The sequence below is a fragment of the Bufo bufo genome, chromosome 7 (assembly GCF_905171765.1).
Source record: "Bufo bufo chromosome 7, aBufBuf1.1, whole genome shotgun sequence".
Lineage (NCBI taxonomy): Eukaryota > Metazoa > Chordata > Amphibia > Anura > Bufonidae > Bufo > Bufo bufo.
Window position 1 is genome coordinate 219,488,178 of NC_053395.1, and position 19,621 is coordinate 219,507,798.

Genomic DNA, 19,621 nt, shown 5'->3' on the forward strand with positions numbered 1-19,621 from the left:
GGACGTACAGTACAAATAGACAAGGACCTCTACTTTCGCTCTTGACAATTCACCCCGCTTCCATTCAGAGCCCTACCTCCAGGCTCACCGCATCAAAGCAGCAAGCAAGCCAACCGCAAGCATGAGCCAGTCATACTCCTCCAGCCAACGGGTGTCTTCCTACCGCCGCACCTTCGGAGGTGCATCTCCATCCTTTTCCAGAACCTCCTTTGGATCGAAAGGAGGTTCCGGCAGCTCCCTCAACTCCAGAGTCTACCAGGTGTCTCGTTCCTCAGCAGTCCCAAGTCTCTCCAGTTTCAAGTCCACAAGGCTCGCCCCAACAAGAGCAAGTTACGATGTCCTGGACTTCAACCTGGCAGATGCGATGAACCAGGAGTTCCTTCAAACCCGAACCAACGAGAAGGTTGAGCTGCAGGAACTGAACGACAGGTTCGCCAATTACATTGACAAGGTGCGATACCTGGAGCAGCAGAATGCCATCCTGGTGGCCGAAGTCAACCGACTCAAGGGCAAGGAGCCAACCAGAATCAGCGAGCTGTACGAGGAGCAGATGAGGGAGCTGAGGCACGAGGTGGATATCATTACCAATCAGAGGTCACGGGTGGAGGTGGAAAGGGACAACCTGGCAGATGACCTGCAGAAGCTAAAACAGAAGTGAGTACGCCATACCAAGAGGAAAGAATCAATGTAGAGGATGGATAGATAGATAGATAGATAGATAGATAGATAGATAGATGAAAAGATAGATAGATAGATGAAAAGATAGAAGGATGGATGGATAGATGAATGGAAGAATGGATGGAAGGCTAGAAGAAAGGATGGATGGATGGATAGATAGATAGATAGATAGATAGATGAAAAGATAGAAGGATGGATGGATAGATGAATGGAAGAATGGATGGAAGGCTAGAAGAAAGGATGAATAGATGGATAGATAGATAGATAGATAGATAGATAGATAGATAGATAGATAGATAGATAGATAGATAGATAGATAGATAGATAGAAGGATGGATAGATGGATGGAAGAATGGATGGATGGATGGATAGATAGATATGCGATAGATAGATAGATAGATAGATAGATAGAAGGATGGATAGATGGATGGAAGGCTAGAAGGATGGATGGCTGGATGGATAGATAGATAGATATGCGATAGATAGATATGAGATAGATAGATAAATAGAAGGATGGATGGATAGATAGATGAAAAGATAGAAGGATGGATGGATAGATGAATGGAAGAATGGATGGAAGGCTAGAAGGAAGGATGGATGGATGGATGGATAGATAGATATTAGATAGATATGAGTTAGTTAGATAGATAGATAGATAGATAGATAGATAGATAGATAAATAGAAGGATGGATGGATAGATAGATAGATAGATAGATAGATAGATAGATAGATAGATAGATAGATAGATAGAAGGATTGATAGAAGGATGAATGGATGTCAGAGACACAATAAGGTGACTGGCAGAGGGTAGTATGAATAGAGTACAAGCTGATGGAGGGTGCAAGAAGCAAAATTTAATATCGTGATGTATATTTTATTTTTATAGTTCGTAATTTCATATTGCAATTAAAACAAAATGTCAGATGTAGTGGAGCTGAGTTTGTCATAACTCATTATACAGTGACATATAAGCCTTGCCATAGATCTGCAGCTTCCACTACTGCACTAGATTTACTCGTAGAGTTATCACAAAATCCATGTAGAGGGACAAACTCAGTTCTGCTACCTCTGTACAATCCATTATATATTACACTATATCAGGGGGAAAGAGTCAGTACAGGACGATGCCACAGGTGGCTGTAACAAGGGGCCGGGCAGGAGGCAGTAAGAAAAGGGAAAACGTTGAAGGAGGGCACAAGGAGCAACATTCATATTGTGACATTGTCTATTATTTTTATACTTTGTAACTTGTTATTGCAAGTCAAAAATATTGTGCTGTGAAAACGAGCTGGATATTTTAGATGTAGTAGGGCTGAGTTTGTCACAAGTCATTATGAAGTGACATATAAGCTTTGCTATAGGACCGCAGCTTCCACTACCTTTTCTCAAGGAGTTACTGATGACCACGGAGAGCGACAAACTCAGCTCTACTGCATCTGTATAGAACTGCTCTATATCACATTGATAGGATGATAGTAAAGGGTTAACAGTACCCGCTGACTGCCTTGTAGGCCATCGCCTGTGAACCCCTAGGGCCCCTTGCTCCCCCCTATATCCCATATCTCTGCAGTCACCATATAAGGGTCTTACCCTTCCAGGAATTTGGGAGCGGATATAGACCTCGTGTCGGTGACTTCCTTTTTATGCTCCTCAGCTGTGAGAGGAGACTTCAGTTTGGGGCCCCTGATAACTTCACATAGTGATTTCCCATTGTGCTGCCATCCCATCATTTCCTGATGTACAGTTATATATGAGATGTAGCAGGGCAATGCTGGGGGTAATCATCGATTATTTAGTACCTCGGTCCTCCCTTGAGCATACACCCATTAGCTAGTCTGAACAAGCAGAGCTGCAGTGTAAAGCATGGGGGAAAGAGCAATAGGAAGCATCTGTTGTATGTTAAGTAGCGCACTCCTCTCTGGTTGGCCTTGAGGGATCTGACAGGCTTAGGGCTCATTCACACAAATTGCCTTGAGACGGACGTTGTTGTGTCACCTGTCACACAGCGTTTTTCAGAACCCATTAAAGTCTATGGGACTGTTCACATGGCCAGTGATTAGCAGCCATCCAAAAATATGACTTGTCCTATTTATGTCCGTTTTCACGGCCAGGCGGACACCATGAAAATCAATGGGCCCTGCTTTTGTCAAAAAAGGGCTTTTCGGAGGTTAAAATAAAAAAAAATACTCACCTCATCCACTTGCACATGTGGGAACACCCGCTCCTCCCTGGAGGCCGCAGGACCTGATGTTCCCTGCGTGGCGGAGTCACATGATCACACTAGGAGCGTCAGGTCCTGCTGCTCCCAGTGCAAGCTAGTGTTCATGCAAAGGGTGAGGTTTTATTTTATTTTTGGTATTATTAGAATGAGGCACACTAAGTGGGTCATTATTCCTACTTGGGGGCACTAAAGGGGTCATTTTACCTACTGGGGGCATTAAAGGGGTCATTATACCTACTGGGTGACACTAATGGAGTCATTCTTCCTACTGGGGGGCACTAAGGGGGTCATTATTCCTACTGGGTGAAACTAATGGGTCATTCTTCCTACTGAAGGGAACTAAGGGGGTCATTATTCCTAGTGGGGGGGCACTAAGGGGGTCATTATTCCTACTGGGGGCACTAAGGGGGGTCATTATTCCTACTGGGGGGCACTAAGGGGGGTCATTATTTATACTGAGGGGCACTAAGGAGGTCACTATTCCTACTGGGTGAAACTAATGGGGTTATTATTCCTACTGATGTGAACTAAGGGGGTCATTATTCCTACTGGGGGCACTAAGGGGGTCATTATGCCTACGGGGGGCACTAAAGGGGTCATTATACCTACTGGGGGGCACTAAGGGGGTCATTATGCCTACAGGGGCACTAAAGGGGTCATTATACCTACTAGGTGACACTAATGGAGTCATTCTTCCTACTGGGGGGCACTAAGGGGGTCATTATTCTTCCTACTGGGTGAAACTAATAGGGTCATTCTTCCTACTGAAGGGAACTAAGGGGGTCATTATTCCTACTGGGGGGCACTAAGGATGTCATTATTCCTACTGGGGGGCACTAAGGGGGGTCATTATTCATACTGTGGGGACACTAAGGAGGTCATTATTCCTACTGGGGGGCACTAAGGGGGTCATTATTCCTACTGGGTGAAAATGGGGTCATTCTTCCTACTGGGGTGCACTAAGGGGGTCATTATTCCTACTGAAGGGATCTAAGGGGGTCATTATTCCTACTGGGGGCACTAAGGGGGTCATTATTCCTACTGGGGGGCACTAAGGGGGTCATTATTCATTCTGGGGGGCACTAAGGAGGTCATTATTCCTACTGGGGGGCACTAAGGCGGTCATTATTCCTACTGAGTGACACAAATGGGGTCATTCATCCTACTGGGGGGCACTAAGGGGGTCATTATTCCTACTAGGGGGCACTAAGGGGGTCATTATGCCTACGGGGGGCACTAAAGGGGTCATTATACCTACTAGGTGACACTAATGGAGTCATTCTTCCTACTGGGGGGCACTAAGGGGGTCATTATTCTTCCTACTGGGTGAAACTAATAGGGTCATTCTTCCTACTGAAGGGAACTAAGGGTGTCATTATTCCTACTGGGGGGCACTAAGGGGGTCATTATTCCTACTGGGGGGCACTAAGGGGGGTCATTATTCATACTGTGGGGGCACTAAGGGGGGTCATTATTCATACTGTGGGGACACTAAGGAGGTCATTATTCCTACTGGGGGGCACTAAGGGGGTCATTATTCCTACTGGGTGAAAATGTGGTCATTCTTCCTACTGGGGGGCACTAAGGGGGTCATTATTCCTACTGAAGGGATCTAAGGGGGTCATTATTCCTACTGGGGGCACTAAGGGGGTCATTATTCCTACTGGGGGGCACTAAGGGGGTCATTATTCATTCTGGGGGGCACTAAGGAGGTCATTATATCTACTGGGGGGCACTAAGGCGGTCATTATTCCTACTGGGTGACACAAATGGGGTCATTCTTCCTACTGGGGGCACTAAGGGGGTCATTATTCCTACTGGGGGGCACTAAGATGGTCATTATTCCTACTGGGGGGCACTAAGATGGTCATTATTCCTACTGGGTGAATCTAATGAGGGTCATGATTCCTACTGGAGGGCACTGAGAGAGACATTATTCATACTGGGGCCACACAAAGGGGGTCATTATTCATACTGGGGGGCACTATAGGGACCATAGGGCACTACAGAGATTGGGGTAAAAAAATCTAATTCACCCTTTTTTAATGGCCATTTTTAACATCTGTTAAAATCTGATGCAAAACAGGCATTAAGAACGGATAGAGGGTGAGGAAAAAATGGACGCACAAACGGATGCAAAATGGCTGTGAAAAACTGACAGTGTATCCGTTTTTTTCACAGTTGTGTAGCCTTAGAAACTAGTGACTCGCTTTAGGCACCAAAATCTAAAATGAATATTCGCACCACGTGAACTGACATTATACTGACAGGATATACCATATGAGGGTCCACGGGACACTGCGGATTTTGTTGCAGAAATTTCCGTAACCGAAAATCGGTTCCATTCATCTGATTGGGGTTGGTTTTGACTTCTGCAAGCCCCATTGAGGTGAATGGAGCTGATTTTCAGTCCAGCGGAAATATCCACAACAAATTCCACCCTGAGCGTACGATCGACGGGGCCGGATCAATGCTTTCTGTTGCAGTCCTATGTAAAACAAGAGACAACACGTTGCCAAATGACAAACTCAGCCCTGCTACATCTGACACTCAGGTCATACTGTACACAGGGGTGACAATTGCTATGCACCAAATGCCACCACGTGCTGGTGCCAGGAGCAGCTGCTCATTCCAGCAAACCGGCAACTATTTATACCGACCCGGTGCCGTGTTTCATGTGTCACCCGCAAGGTCGCCTATACTGTGCTCCGTGAAAGGGCAGGGCGACCTATATACGGCCTCCATGACATTTACATGGCGTCTTCTCACTGACGCCATTTGTCATTGTGGGGGCGTGACTGCTTACAGTGAAGGGGCTGTGGCCCCCCTATGTCTTCCCTCCCCCCCCCCGATATAACGTCACCTCAACCAGTTGTGGAGTTTTTTTGCGGTCTGCAAACCGCGGATGCGCAAAAAACGGAAGCCGCCCGTGTGCCTTCCGCAATTTGCGGAACGGAACGGGCGGCCCATTGTAGACATGCCTATTCTTGTCCGCAAAACAGACAAGAATAGGACATGCTATATTTTTTTTGCGGGGCCTCGGAACGGAGCAACGGATGCGGACAGCACGCGGAGTGCTGTCCGCATCTTTTGCGGCCCCATTGAAGTGAATGGGTCCGCACCCGAGCCGCAAAAAAAAACTGCGGCTCGGATGCGGACCCGAAAAACGGTCGTGTGCATGAGGCCTAAAGAAAACGTTCTATTCAACTACAGAAAGCAGAGATCTTGAAAAGGGTTTCAAATGTAAACACAAAGCAGATTAGAAAGTTGTAGACCTTTTCTTAAAGGGGTATTCCCATCTGGGACATTGATGGCATATTGCTAGGATACGGAACGTTTGGGACCTGCTCCTATGTCCAGAACGTGGACGTCAAAGTGAGCAGAGAGCAGCTGCGCATGCGTGACCGCCCTCCGTTCTCCGCTATGGGAGTTCCGAAAATAGCCGGGCGCCGTCTCTGCTGTTTCTGACAGTCCAATAGCTGCACATGGAACCGTGGCTGCGCTTGCGCAGTGTGCTCTCTATACACTGCTATAGGACTCCTGAAAAAAGAAGCCACGCAATATCTGAACTCCCATAGTGATGAATGGAGGGCACTCCGCATGCACTGTGTGCTCTCCTTCACTTTTAGGGGCCCCTGTTCTGAAGATAGGTGCAGGCCCCACCCAGAGGTGCACCTAGCCTTTCTGCTGCCTGAGGCAAAAACTAAAAGGGCGCCACCACTCCCCAACGCCAATTTCTTAACCTAACCCCTTCCCTTCAGCCCGTGGCCCTTCGGCTGCCCCCTACCTGCCTCACCTGGCCTCATTGGTGGTGCCCCCCTGGACCTGCACCTGTCTGACATTGATGGCTTCCGTATCTGAGATGGGAATATTTTACGTAAAGGCGACCGTATCTCATTGTCACTTATAATTAGCGGAGACACCACACCCCCCCCGCCACACACACTGATGCATTTAGGAGTCCAGTTTTTCCTTTTTAGATATTTCCCCAAATTTCGGTAAGATTTCTGAGTGTTTCTGAATATTTGTGCTTTCTCACTGCACGGGGCCCAGTACGGTATTATATATGACATGGGGACACAGTATTTCTATCATTTGTAAATTCTACATGTCAATACAAAGGATGGAGCAGCTTTAATGATTGCAGCACTGCAGGCTATAAATATACCCCCCCCCCCCCCCCCCCCACCTGGCCTGAGAGATAACGGGAGTCACTGACCACTTGTTCACAGCTGACACATAACTCTCATGAGACAGCCTGTTAAAGGGACACTACCGCCAAGTCATCATCCTCCATGTTGGCTGTGCCAGTGACCGCAATCTATTGTTTCCAGGTATCCGCCATACCGAGCCAGAGAGCTGCTGGGACAGGCGGCCTGGTGCCTGGTGACCACTACCCCTCTCCCTTTAATGATCACTTCCTCCCCACCATGCTGTCAGGAGTGAGGAAGAGCAGACAGCGGAGACATCCTATGTTTGCTCCCTATATGGCGAGAGCGGCGATCATTTCTCCTATGGAATATATAACCATTTGTGTTATGAGCTCACGGCCATTCCTGAAATAAGTGGGGGTCGCAGAAATGGCCTTAATAGGAGTGGAGCGGTGGAGATCCGTCTGTCTCTGGCCCATCCATCATATTAACGGTATAGTCTGTGATCGGCGCCGCCTATTACACCATTACATAAGGCAGAAAGCACCAGAGTATAAGAGTATAAGAGTATAAGAGTATACTCCAACTGTACTGCCGTCATAGGCATCAGATGGATAATTCTATGTGACACTGATCTGTGCTGTAAATATACATTTCTTTACAATTGTTCTTCATATTACACTATTAATAGTATGAAGACATTATCTATCTATCATCTATCTATCTATCTATCTCATGTCTATCTATCTATCTATCTATCTATCTATCTATCTATCTATCATCTATCTATCTATCTATCTATCTATCCATCTCATATCTATCTATCCCATATCTATCTATCCCATATCTATCTATCTATCATCTATCTATCTATCGATCTATCTATCTCCTATCTATCTCATATCTATCTATCTATCTATCTATCTATCTATCTATCTATCTCCTATCTATCTATCTATCTATCTATCTATCTATCTATCTATCTCATATCTATCTATCTCCTATCTATCTATCTATCTATCTATCTATCTATCTATCTATCTATCTCATATCTATCTATCTATCTATCAACCATAATAAGCATCAGATGGATAATTCTATGTGACACTGATCTTTGCTGTAAATATACATTTCTTTACAATTGTTCTTCACATTACACTATTATTAGTATGAAGAAATTACCTATCTATCTCATATCTATCTATCTATTATCTATCTATCTCATATCTATCTATCTATCTCTCTATCTATCTATCTCCTATCTATCAATCTATCTATCTCATATCTATCTATCTATTATCTATCTATCTCATATCTATCTATCTATCTATCTATCTCATATCTATCTATCTATCTATCTATCTCATATATATCTATCTATCTATCTATCTATCTATCTATCTCATATCTATCTATCTATCTATCTATCTATCTATTATCTATCTATCTCATATCTATCTATCTATCTATCTATCTCATATCTATCTATCTATCTATCTCATATCTATCTATCTATCTATCTATCTATCTATCTATCTATCTCATATCTATCTATCTATCTATCTATCTATCTCATATCTATCTATCTATCTATCTATCTATCTATTATCTATCTATCTCATATCTATCTATCTATCTATCTATCTATCTATCTATCTATCTATCTATCTATCTCCTATCTATCTCTCTCTATCTATCTCATATCTATCTATCTATCTATCTATCTATCTCATATCTATCAATCTATCTATCTCATATCTATCTATCTATTATCTATCTATCTCATATCTATCTATCTATCTATCTATCTATCTCATATCTATCTATCTATCTATCTATCTATCTCATATCTATCTATCTATCTATCTATCTATCTATCTATCTCATATCTATCTATCTATCTATCTCATATCTATCTATCTATCTATCTATCTATCTATCTATCTATCTATCTATCTATCTATTATCTATCTATCTCATATCTATCTATCTATCTCTCTATCTATCTATCTCCTATCTATCAATCTATCTATCTCATATCTATCTATCTATTATCTATCTATCTCATATCTATCTATCTATCTATCTATCTCATATCTATCTATCTATCTATCTATCTATCTCATATATATCTATCTATCTATCTATCTATCTATCTATCTCATATCTATCTATCTATCTATCTATCTATCTATTATCTATCTATCTCATATCTATCTATCTATCTATCTATCTCATATCTATCTATCTATCTATCTATCTCATATCTATCTATCTATCTATCTATCTATCTATCTATCTATCTCATATCTATCTATCTATCTATCTCATATCTATCTATCTATCTATCTATCTATCTATTATCTATCTATCTCATATCTATCTATCTATCTATCTATCTATCTATCTATCTATCTATCTCCTATCTATCTCTCTCTATCTATCTCATATCTATCTATCTATCTATCTATCTCATATCTATCAATCTATCTATCTCATATCTATCTATCTATTATCTATCTATCTCATATCTATCTATCTATCTATCTATCTCATATCTATCTATCTATCTATCTATCTATCTCATATCTATCTATCTATCTATCTATCTATCTCATATCTATCTATCTATCTATCTCATATCTATCTATCTATCTATCTATCTATCTATCTATCTATCTATCTATCTATCTATTATCTATCTATCTCATATCTATCTATCTATCTATCTATCTATCTATCTATCTATCTATCTATCTATCTATCTCCTATCTATCTCTCTCTATCTATCTAATATCTATCTATCTATCTATCTATCTGTCTGTCTGTCTGTCTGTCTATCTATCTTGCTGTAATTACAATAAGATCGTTCTTCACATGACACTATTACTAGTATGGAGGAATAAGGATTTGTCCGGGGAGTACCCGCCGCTGACCACTCTGTATTTCTCCAGGCTGCAGGAAGAGATCCAGCTTAAGGAAGATGCCGAGAATAACCTGTCCGCCTTCAGATCTGTAAGTTGTATTACCAGTGATTTAACCCCCGTTGACCTTAGACACTTCAGTTCTTGAGCTGTATGCCCTAAGTTCTCCCTGTAAGCCATTTTATTCATCGCTCTCTGTCCTGATATTATCTTTCTAACTCTTCAGGATGTTGATGCTGCCACCCTGGCCAGGATTGATCTGGAGAGGAGGATCGAATCTCTGCAGGAAGAGATTGCATTCCTTAAGAAGATTCATGATGAGGTAAGAGTGGTCAGCCGTCATCAAGTGGCCTCCAAGATCCAAGATCATGGTTCTTCTCAGTTATCGTGTTTCTGCCTTTTGGCTTAAGATCAGGTGTAGTATCCAGTGACTAGAGCCAGGGCCATTGGTCATAGATGGGCCTCTGGCCTCTTGATCAAAGCCAAGATGTTGGGTAGTTTTAAAGCCCAAGTGCCACAGAACTGGTGACCCTAGAGTACCTAAACTTACTATGGTGGGATCCTCCATTCATGACATATTTGCACGCCTGTCACTTTGTTGCAGTTACTTCTATTTGTCCATGAGTTCTGGCTAGGATAAATACTAGGGGATTTTTATAATTCTGCCCCGATGCCTGGGCTGTTATGACTCGGCACATTTCTATATTTAGTTTATTTTTGTTTATAGTGTTTCACTATTCATGGTTTTTGGCACCTGGTGGATACTGGGGTGGCAGCTCAGGTAGAAGCAAGGAGCAAGATGAGCTCTTCCTTAGTGTCGGTGAATGGAGGCCATGCATCCATGACCCTTGTAGAGCCTTCTGGCTTGAAGAGTTAGGAAAGAGGGTTCTTCTACTTTTAGAATACCCTTGTGCACTTTTTGGGTTGCAGTTTTTAAACTCTCTCCTATCTCCAGTCATCGAGAAGGTTCTGTTGTGTCTCCTCAGGAAATTCGGGAACTGCAGGCACAGCTGCAGGAACAACATGTACAGGTAGAAATGGACATATCCAGACCAGACTTGACCGCAGCCCTCAGAGACATCCGGGCACAGTATGAGACCATTGCCGCCAAGAATGTTTCAGAAGCTGAGGAATGGTACAAGTCCAAGGTAATGTCCAGACTTGGTCCACAATGATGAGTTCCAGCAGTGGTAATGTAGACAGAAACAATGGACGGACGGACCCTCACTATTTGTATATTTTTCTCCCTTCAGGTGTCTGACCTCAACCAGGCTCAACAGAAGAACAACGATTCTCTTCGTCAGTCCAAACAGGAGCTGATGGAATATCGTCACCAAATCCAATCCTACACCTGTGAGGTTGATGCCCTCAAGGGAACTGTAAGTATCAGACTAGAGTATCAAAAATTACAAGTAATGGTTTGCAATCTTCTGATTCATGGTTTTCAGAAGAAGATGTCATCTACTAGATGTCACTTTTTGCCACTTTTCTGTTCTTTTCTCCTATTGCTCAAGAACCTTAGTTCATGCCCTGTGACTCTTAACTTTTTTTAGAATGATTCCCTGATGCGCCAGATGCGAGACCTGGAGGAAAGATTCGCTGGAGAGGCAGCTGGATACCAAGATACCATTGGCCGGCTAGAAGAAGATATCCGTAACCTGAAAGATGACATGGCAAGACACCTCCGCGAGTATCAGGATCTGTTGAATGTTAAGATGGCACTGGATATTGAGATTGCCACATACCGGAAACTGCTGGAAGGAGAGGAGAGCAGGTGAGGAGGGCTGATATATGACTAATGATGATGGCCATAAATGTACTCCTTATCTAAAGCACTAAACCCATAGACATTTGATGACTTTCCTCCAGTAGACCCTGTTTGAGATCTTTATGGCCATGGTGATCTAAATGCCCAAATTCAGGAAGCAGCTAATGCATTTAGCTACTTCATGTTGTATAACAGTATATTTATAATATTAAGCCATTCTTCTGCTGTCTTTAATACAACTTAGTTATAGGCTGTTGGCAGTTTAGTTATAGGCTGTAGTTCAGTTGAAGAATGATCATAAACGACAGGTTTTAAGCGATGGTTCATAGTAACTAGATGATGTTTTTGCATTTTAGGATCACTCTTCCCATCCAGACATATTCAGCACTGAGCTACAGAGGTGAGATGATTATCATTGATCAAGTTTCATTATTTATATGAAGGTAAGAATTCATTGGTCTCTCTCCGTCCAGGGATTTTTAACGGTGCTCTTCTGTCTTCTGCAGAGACCAGCCCAGAGCAGAGATCTTCAGAAGTTCACACCAAGAAAACAGTCATGATCAAAACTATTGAGACCCGAGATGGAGAGGTGAGAAGCGTGTTGACATAGGCATGGTAGACCTTTGCGAATAGGAAATATTACCCTAACGTAAATGGTGATGAGAAATTGACTAATACTATATTGCAAAAAAAATACTCCCATCATACACTGCTCGATGAGAATACATCGCTACCCATGCTATCCAGACAGTGGGTGACAGGAACACTACACCCACCATATAACCCACCATACAATATGGACCCAGAAAACTGCCCCATCAACAAATGTAACCAGAAATACTTCATTTCCCGCAGCGGCTATAGCTCATGACAGATATAACATTTTATCTCCAGCATGAACTTTTTTCCAAAACTACTTTTGGAAACTTGGCAGCAATTTTATCTGTAAATCCCGACGCCCAGTTGTAACACCTCATTGTCAGACGAGAAAGGAATGGAATAGGAGTTGTGTGCATAAAATCTAGAAACCGCATTCTTGAGAGTAGCTGTAAAATCTTTATTGTAAAGGCTCTTCTGGAGGCATCTGGAAGGCTTTAGTGTACATAAACAGATTTTATCATGCACCGGCATTGATCCATGATCTCCCTTGTGCTCCTGAAAGATCCTCCTAATTTATGATGAGGCGTAAAACAAGATAAATGTTCTGGGCCTGCCCCGTCCCTGTCCTTGCCATGCCCCCTATTCTGGAAAGTGGTGAGATTGGTGGAGAAACACCACTTACACAAAAATGTTTGTGCATGTGACATTTAAAGTGTTGCACACACTCAGTTTGCAACTTTTTACCACCAGAAAACTGACGTAGGAGGAATGAAACGCCTGGTTGCTTCAGGTTGGCCACACATACAAATATACTGTAAAGTGCAATCATATAAGCAACCAAATTCCTGCTCCATAGTGGGGACAGTTATCAAAATGGCGCAAGAGAAATGTGGAGTGGTTGCCCAAAGCAGCCATTCATCTTGCTGATATCATTCGCCAAAGTGCCTCTCAAAATAAGAGGTAGAACCTAATTGGCTGCTATGGGCAGATGTTCCATCACCCCCAGTATCATCGATCCGTCTAGTTATTAAAGGGGTTATCTGTATTTTACAATCCCTTTTTGCTAGAGGGGTCCAAAATGAGCCAATCTCAGGCTGTCCTGCTGTGATCAGCTGCAATCTGTGGTGGAACCAAGCAATAGGTGTGCAATTCCTCTGCAGTGCCACCACAGGTGAAATGAAGTATTGCATGATGCCCGTTGAAATCCATGGGATGTCCATATATTTTAGATATGCTGGGTCCTCCAGACTGAGAGGCATTCTTTGGATCCACTTTCTGACCAAGTGATGGAAATCCTATTTTAGGGAACTTCCTCTAGATACTGACAGTGCTGGAATGGGGTATTGGAAAACTAGTTTTCTAAATCATACATCCCCTTTAAGTATATCTTTCGCTTATTAAAGGTCAGGTTATTTGCAACTCAAAACTAAATGCATTATTGTCTCGTGAATAAATATCACATATTTTATATCTGACAATCAAAGACCCCCCCCCCCCCCCCAAAAAACAGATTCCACTGCCCTATGTGCAATTTTTTTGAGCCCCACTTCCTTCCTCTTAGTTTTTGACTGACTTTTTCCACTTTAAACCTGCAACTTCTTGCTTAGATCAGAAGCCGTAGGTTCTCTGGACCTTCTGTTGAGTCACTCACCTCGGCTCAGTTACATGGCCTCATCCTGCTTTTTATAGTGACTGCTGAATATATACACCGAGACACGCACAGGGCTCCACACACTCCAGCACAACGCCCTCTGAAATGGAGAGAATACAACAGCTGTTCCCTAAGAGTTTCTAAAAGTAAAGACGCAACAGCTGCAATCTAGTAAAAGATGGACAGTTATGACGGAGGATGAGATATTTAATGTGCATCTGTCAGAAGGCTGTCACATTACATGATACAGAAAACACACAGAAATAATAGGGAAATGTAGCACTGGGGCTGCAATGGGGGCAATGACAACCTCTAATGGAACCGCCATGGGGTCTTGATGAGCCCCAATCCTGGTTTTCTCCACATCCCTTCCTAGGTTTGCCGGCTCTCCTTCATCACAGTCACTGTAATGTTAACAGACAATGTTGGGGGGCCATAATGCCCTCCTCTCCTACAAACAGTGGCAAAGAAACAAGTACAATAATTGCATTATCTGGATATATGAATGGGATGGACTTGATATCTTGATATTTGATGCTTAGGTTCCAAACAATGACACAGACCTGGAGTGTCTTTCGTGTCATATTGTGTATCATTAGACACTCTATGTGTCATTATATGGTACCTGCATAAAACTATGTTTCTCCTAAAAGAAATTAATCAAATTAATAACTCGACAAAACTCCATATGTCTCTATCTATATATACCATAATTGGACACCAAGGGGGTGCAGTATGGACCACCTAGCAGACTAGGAGTGGCATAATACAGGTAACTACAACACATATCTGTAATATGGCCATGTGTATGGAACCTCACACATCTATATAGAGTGGGTTTTGCACTGTTTGTGGTATGGCCTTAATCAGGCTTGGAAATGAAGGATCCATTAATAGGTTCTTAGAAAGTGCTCTCTTTATCATTGGTCTACTGTCTCTATGCTGGAGCATTGCAGAGACGTTAGTAACACACACACGTACTTCTCATTGCCCCAGCAGAACTGAGCACCTTACTCTTCCTCTGGAGCACTGGTAAGTCACACTTGGGCACTTTCCTCTTGATGCCTTCACCTTTATGGCCACATCACTCTTCAAATGTTCACTCAGTAGAAGTTCTGTGCACTGTCCACCACTCTCACCATGTGTATCCCATTGCTTCATGTCTTCTGTCGCACTGTATATCCCTGTGCATCTCCATACTTAACCCTCCCGCCATGTATTGCTCCTTTAAGGCTATGCTCAATTTTCTTACATTTTCACATCTGTACACTGAATTTAAGGCTGGGGCAAGATGATGAAGTGGTCCGATGATGTGCTGACTCTTGTGCCATTTTGTAAACGACATAATCCTGGATGTTGGCATTTTTTTTAGAAACCATCACTCATCACAGTTATAGTGGTTCTCCAGAGATCATTTGGGGATAGACTGGATCCTTGGCTAGAGGATCCTTGCTGGGTCCAGTCTTAGATCTCAGAAATGGACTTGATGGAAGGCAGCCCTCAGAATTGTCTCCTTTGGAGGGTCCAATGAACAATGATCCAATATTGAATGTCATTCATGATGGGACATCATCTGACCACCATTATCTAGAACTAGGCTTGCTCTTATCTTCTCATATATTAGTCCCAATTTCCAAACCTGTACAAGTTGACTGCTGCTAGAATATTTTGGGAAAATAAACAAAATTCTATAGACTTGATAATTCTCCAGGGCGCATCACACAATTTTCCGCTTTTGACAATCCATTTTTGTTAGAAAGACCCTCCCCCCCCCCCCCACCTTAATCAGATGATCATGAGATCTCTAGCAATCAGGTGAAAACCAAGTGTTTGCTTCCCCTGCACTGCCCCCAGTGGAGACAATGTGACATCACACAGTTCTCATTAAACTGAATGGGCTGTCTATGTAGTACTAGGACGTGTCAGGTCCTCCAGAGTGTGAGATCCTCCTTAAAGCTAATTTGGAGGCCCTGGGTTTTTTAGACCAGACAATCTCAGATCTTCCATGGATTCTCCTTTCCCGTAACAATACTGACTTGTGTTTGTACCCACAGGTTGTCAGTGAGGCTTCCCAGCAGCATCAAGAGGTCCTGTGAATGGACACATGAAGATGGATGCCCCACGGGAATGACCACAGTGCACAGCCTGAGCGTATCCCTGCTGGACCTAGGCCATCTCATGCTGTATCCTCACCACACATCTCCACTACACTTGTCACCACTTCTCCCCCGAACCATGGACTGCTGGAGGCCCCCGTTAGAATAACTAATGTCTTTTTGGAGGTTTCTCATCATTGCAAGAGAAATAAAGAAACCAACACTCTCACAAACATTGGTACTCCCATTAATTCCTAGGGAAGACGATGATCCTGTAGGCCTGAGCTAGTTCCAGTGATGGGCCCCACTGCACCTGCCCCTCACCCATTTCTTTGTGGGAGCACATTTACCCTGCATCTGCTGTCATTTCTAAATGCTTTCCTGCCATTATGGCTTCTTATCCCATGTAGAGCATTGACTGAATGACAGCAAATAGCTCATTGGGTACAATCACTATGAGGCCAAGGACACCATTGTCCTGCGACATTAGGGGCTCTGCCCGTATTTCACGGTCAGTCTAATGAGCTTGAAATTCTATAAGCAAAACCCAATTCAGTTCATATTTTGTCATTTTCGCTCCATACCAACCATTTTAGGGGTTTTCAATGGATCCATCCAATCTATCTCTATTGTACCCCCTTTTAAAGAGGTTGGCCCATCTCACACATTGGTGGCATATCCCAGCGATATCTCTCGGACCTGCAACTATCTCTAGGACAGAGAATAGAACGAGGGCACTCCACGCGAGCGCAACCTCCCTCCATTCACTTCTATGGGTGTGCCGAAAATAGTCGAGCACCTGGTTGGCAATTTCTGTAACTCCTATAGAGGTGTATGGAGGGTGGCTGCGCTTGCACAGTGCGCTCTCCATTCACTTCTATGGGAGTTCCAGAAATAGTCGAATGCCATAGAGGTAAATGGAGAGCACGACACGCATGCGCGGTCAGCTCTCCTTCATTTTGGGGACCCTGTTCTAGACCTACGCGAGGCCACCAATGTGTGAGATGGGCCAACCCCTTTAAAGGGGTTATCCAAGACTATTAAATGCCCCCCATATGCTCAAGCCCCTCACACTGAATATACTTGCCTCGCTCCCCGCTCCCTGCGCCGTTCCTGGTCCCTGCACCGCCGCTGCTGCTTCTCCCCGTGCACAGATGAAAACATCCGGTGTCGGGTGGGAGCAGCCAACTGCAGGCGGGGATGGGGACAAGCCTCCCTAGCATTGTGGGTGACGCTGGGAGGCTCGTCCCCGTCACTGCCTGCCATTAGCTGCGCTCCCCCGACACCGGATGTTTTCATCAGCGGCGGTGCGGGGACCAGGAGCGGTGCAGGGAGCGGGGAGCGAGGCAAGTATATTCAGTGTGAGGGGCCCGGGCATAGGGGGGGCATTTAATAGTCTTGGATAAACCCTTTAAGTTAATCCCCAAAAAGCTAACGTTCGACTGAAAGCTGTCCAGCTGTTTAAAAGGGCTGCAACTCCCAGCATGCTCTGACAACCTCGGTACCTTTTATTGTCTGACTCCTTGTAAGAAGCCCATACAGTGGTCTGCAGGCCTTCACCTCTTGTGAAACTAAAAGAAACAGCAGATTGTAGTTTACCATGGTATTCCAAGACTTTACGTTTCAGAGGAGCTCAGGAACCGTAGACATCAAAGCACCATATTTCGCCCTGTAGCCATAGTGATGCAGAGTTGCACTAGTGCCCTGGTGTTTGCGCGGGGGCCGAAAGGCCCATCTACAGTGCAGGACATGCACGGCACATGGCAGGTCAGGGTCCCATAACAGATTTTTCATTTGGGCCCAGGAGCTTCAGTCATGTCTTTAGTTGCCTCCAAGTTACATGTCCAATCTGTGAAATGGAAATTATGATAGCACCACCTAATGGTGGATCTCATGTACTACACAATTTAAGAAAACTTTTTGTAAATAGACGTAAAAAAAAGTCCAAGAACAGCATAGCTATAGAATTTCAAGCTCAGCCCTGTATATTAGGTATGTTGTACATAAAACATTACAGCGTACAGTAGGCCTGACCCCACTCTTTGTCAGGAATGCCTCCATGGATAACGAATGTGACTGGTAACACCGAAGTCCGGAATGTTAAAGGGGATGTACAGGATTAATAAAACATGGCTACTTTCTTCTAAACCACCCCTGTCCATTAGAGTCAATGGAATGGAGTTGCAATACCATACACAAACTGTGGACAATTTTTGGAAGAAAGCAGCCATGTTTTGCTAATCCTGGGCAACCCCTTTAATAGAGGGGACAACATATTCCACCATACTGCTCTAGACCAGTGGTCGTCAATCTGTGGTTCTCCAGCTGTTGTGAAACTACATCTCCCATCATGGCAGGCTGCGAGGTGTAGTTTTTACAGCGGCTGGGGTTCACTGCTCCGCAGCCTCTGCTTCTCGCACCATGCTGGGAGTTGTAGTCTCACCACAACCGGAGAACCATAGGCTGTAGACCTTGACATGGAAGTGGCATTTGAATGTGGTCTGAAAGAAGGTTAGGCACGTTTCAGAGGATTGGATAAAAAAGGCTGACTCCTTCCAGAAACTGCTCCACACCTGCATTGGGTCCGGTATCTGGTGAATGATGCCAAGCTGCAATACCACACACAACCTGTGGACGAGTGTGGCGCCAAAGCAGCCATGTTTTTCTAAGCACTTTCCAATGATTATAGATTGGTGGATATACTGTAGAGAGTAAGGAAGAACTCTCTCCCGCTGGAGCTGCCAATGTTGAACTACAAGTACCAGCATGTTCTGACCACTGGATATAGATGTACTCTAATTAATGAGAAAGAGCCCCCCCCCCCCCCCCCCGAGTACGAAAAATAGCGTATATTACATTGTGTCCTTCTCATGTTTACATCTGACACGTTACATGTTAATTATACATCGTGTACATGAATAAATGTATCAAGGCTCCTATCACTGCAGCCGCCTGTCTTATTTCTTCTGGAGAAGCTGGCTTAAAGGGGAACTCCACCTAAGGCTAGGGCTGCACGACGTCATGTGTCGCGCGACATTGATGGCGCACCAATGTCGCGCGCCAATTTGTATAATGATAGTCTATGGTGTCGCACTGTGACATGCGACATGCTGCGACACGACAGTAGCAAAAATTCCAGCCAAGATGGCAGTCGCAGCATGTCGCAGTGCGACCCCATAGACTATCATTATAAAAATTGTCGCGCGACATTGGTGCGACAAAATGTAGCCCTAGCCTAAATCTTTTAACATGTTGGATATTGGCATCTTGATCTTTTGGAAACGGATCAAAGAAGTAAAACCGCATAGACTCAGGAGGGGGTCTGGAATGCAAGCGGTGCATACCATAGAGGAAGCCCGTGCGGGGCCCTTGAAGAGATGGGGCCCAGCCATGTTTGGACCAGCACCCAAACAAGGGGGTGAGGAACAGGAAGCATAAAGGGGGGGGGGGGGGTCTAGCCTGATCTTTACTATGGGTCAGAAGGGCCCCTCACTTATAGGTAGGAATAAATATTTGTCTCGTTGAGCAGAA

At 43.9% G+C, this 19,621-nt stretch overlaps 1 protein-coding gene across 2 annotated transcripts; it reads left to right on the top strand.

Annotated features, from left to right (window-relative positions):
- Positions 1-26: 26 nt before the first annotated feature.
- On the top strand, positions 27-17,173 carry DES (desmin). 2 transcript variants are annotated; one of them, XM_040441586.1, is made up of 10 exons: positions 27-654; positions 10,006-10,066; positions 10,202-10,297; positions 10,962-11,123; positions 11,229-11,354; positions 11,529-11,749; positions 12,100-12,143; positions 12,250-12,332; positions 14,994-15,026; positions 16,049-17,172. In XM_040441586.1, the coding sequence occupies exons 1-9, from the start codon at positions 122-124 to the stop codon at positions 14,997-14,999; spliced, it is 1,332 nt and encodes a 443-aa protein (XP_040297520.1). In that variant the 5' UTR covers positions 27-121; the 3' UTR covers positions 15,000-15,026; positions 16,049-17,172. The 2 variants fall into 2 exon arrangements, with proteins under 2 accessions (XP_040297520.1, XP_040297518.1); XM_040441584.1 differs by lacking the exon at positions 14,994-15,026 and having other exon boundaries at positions 16,049-17,173.
- Positions 17,174-19,621: the final 2,448 nt, after the last annotated feature.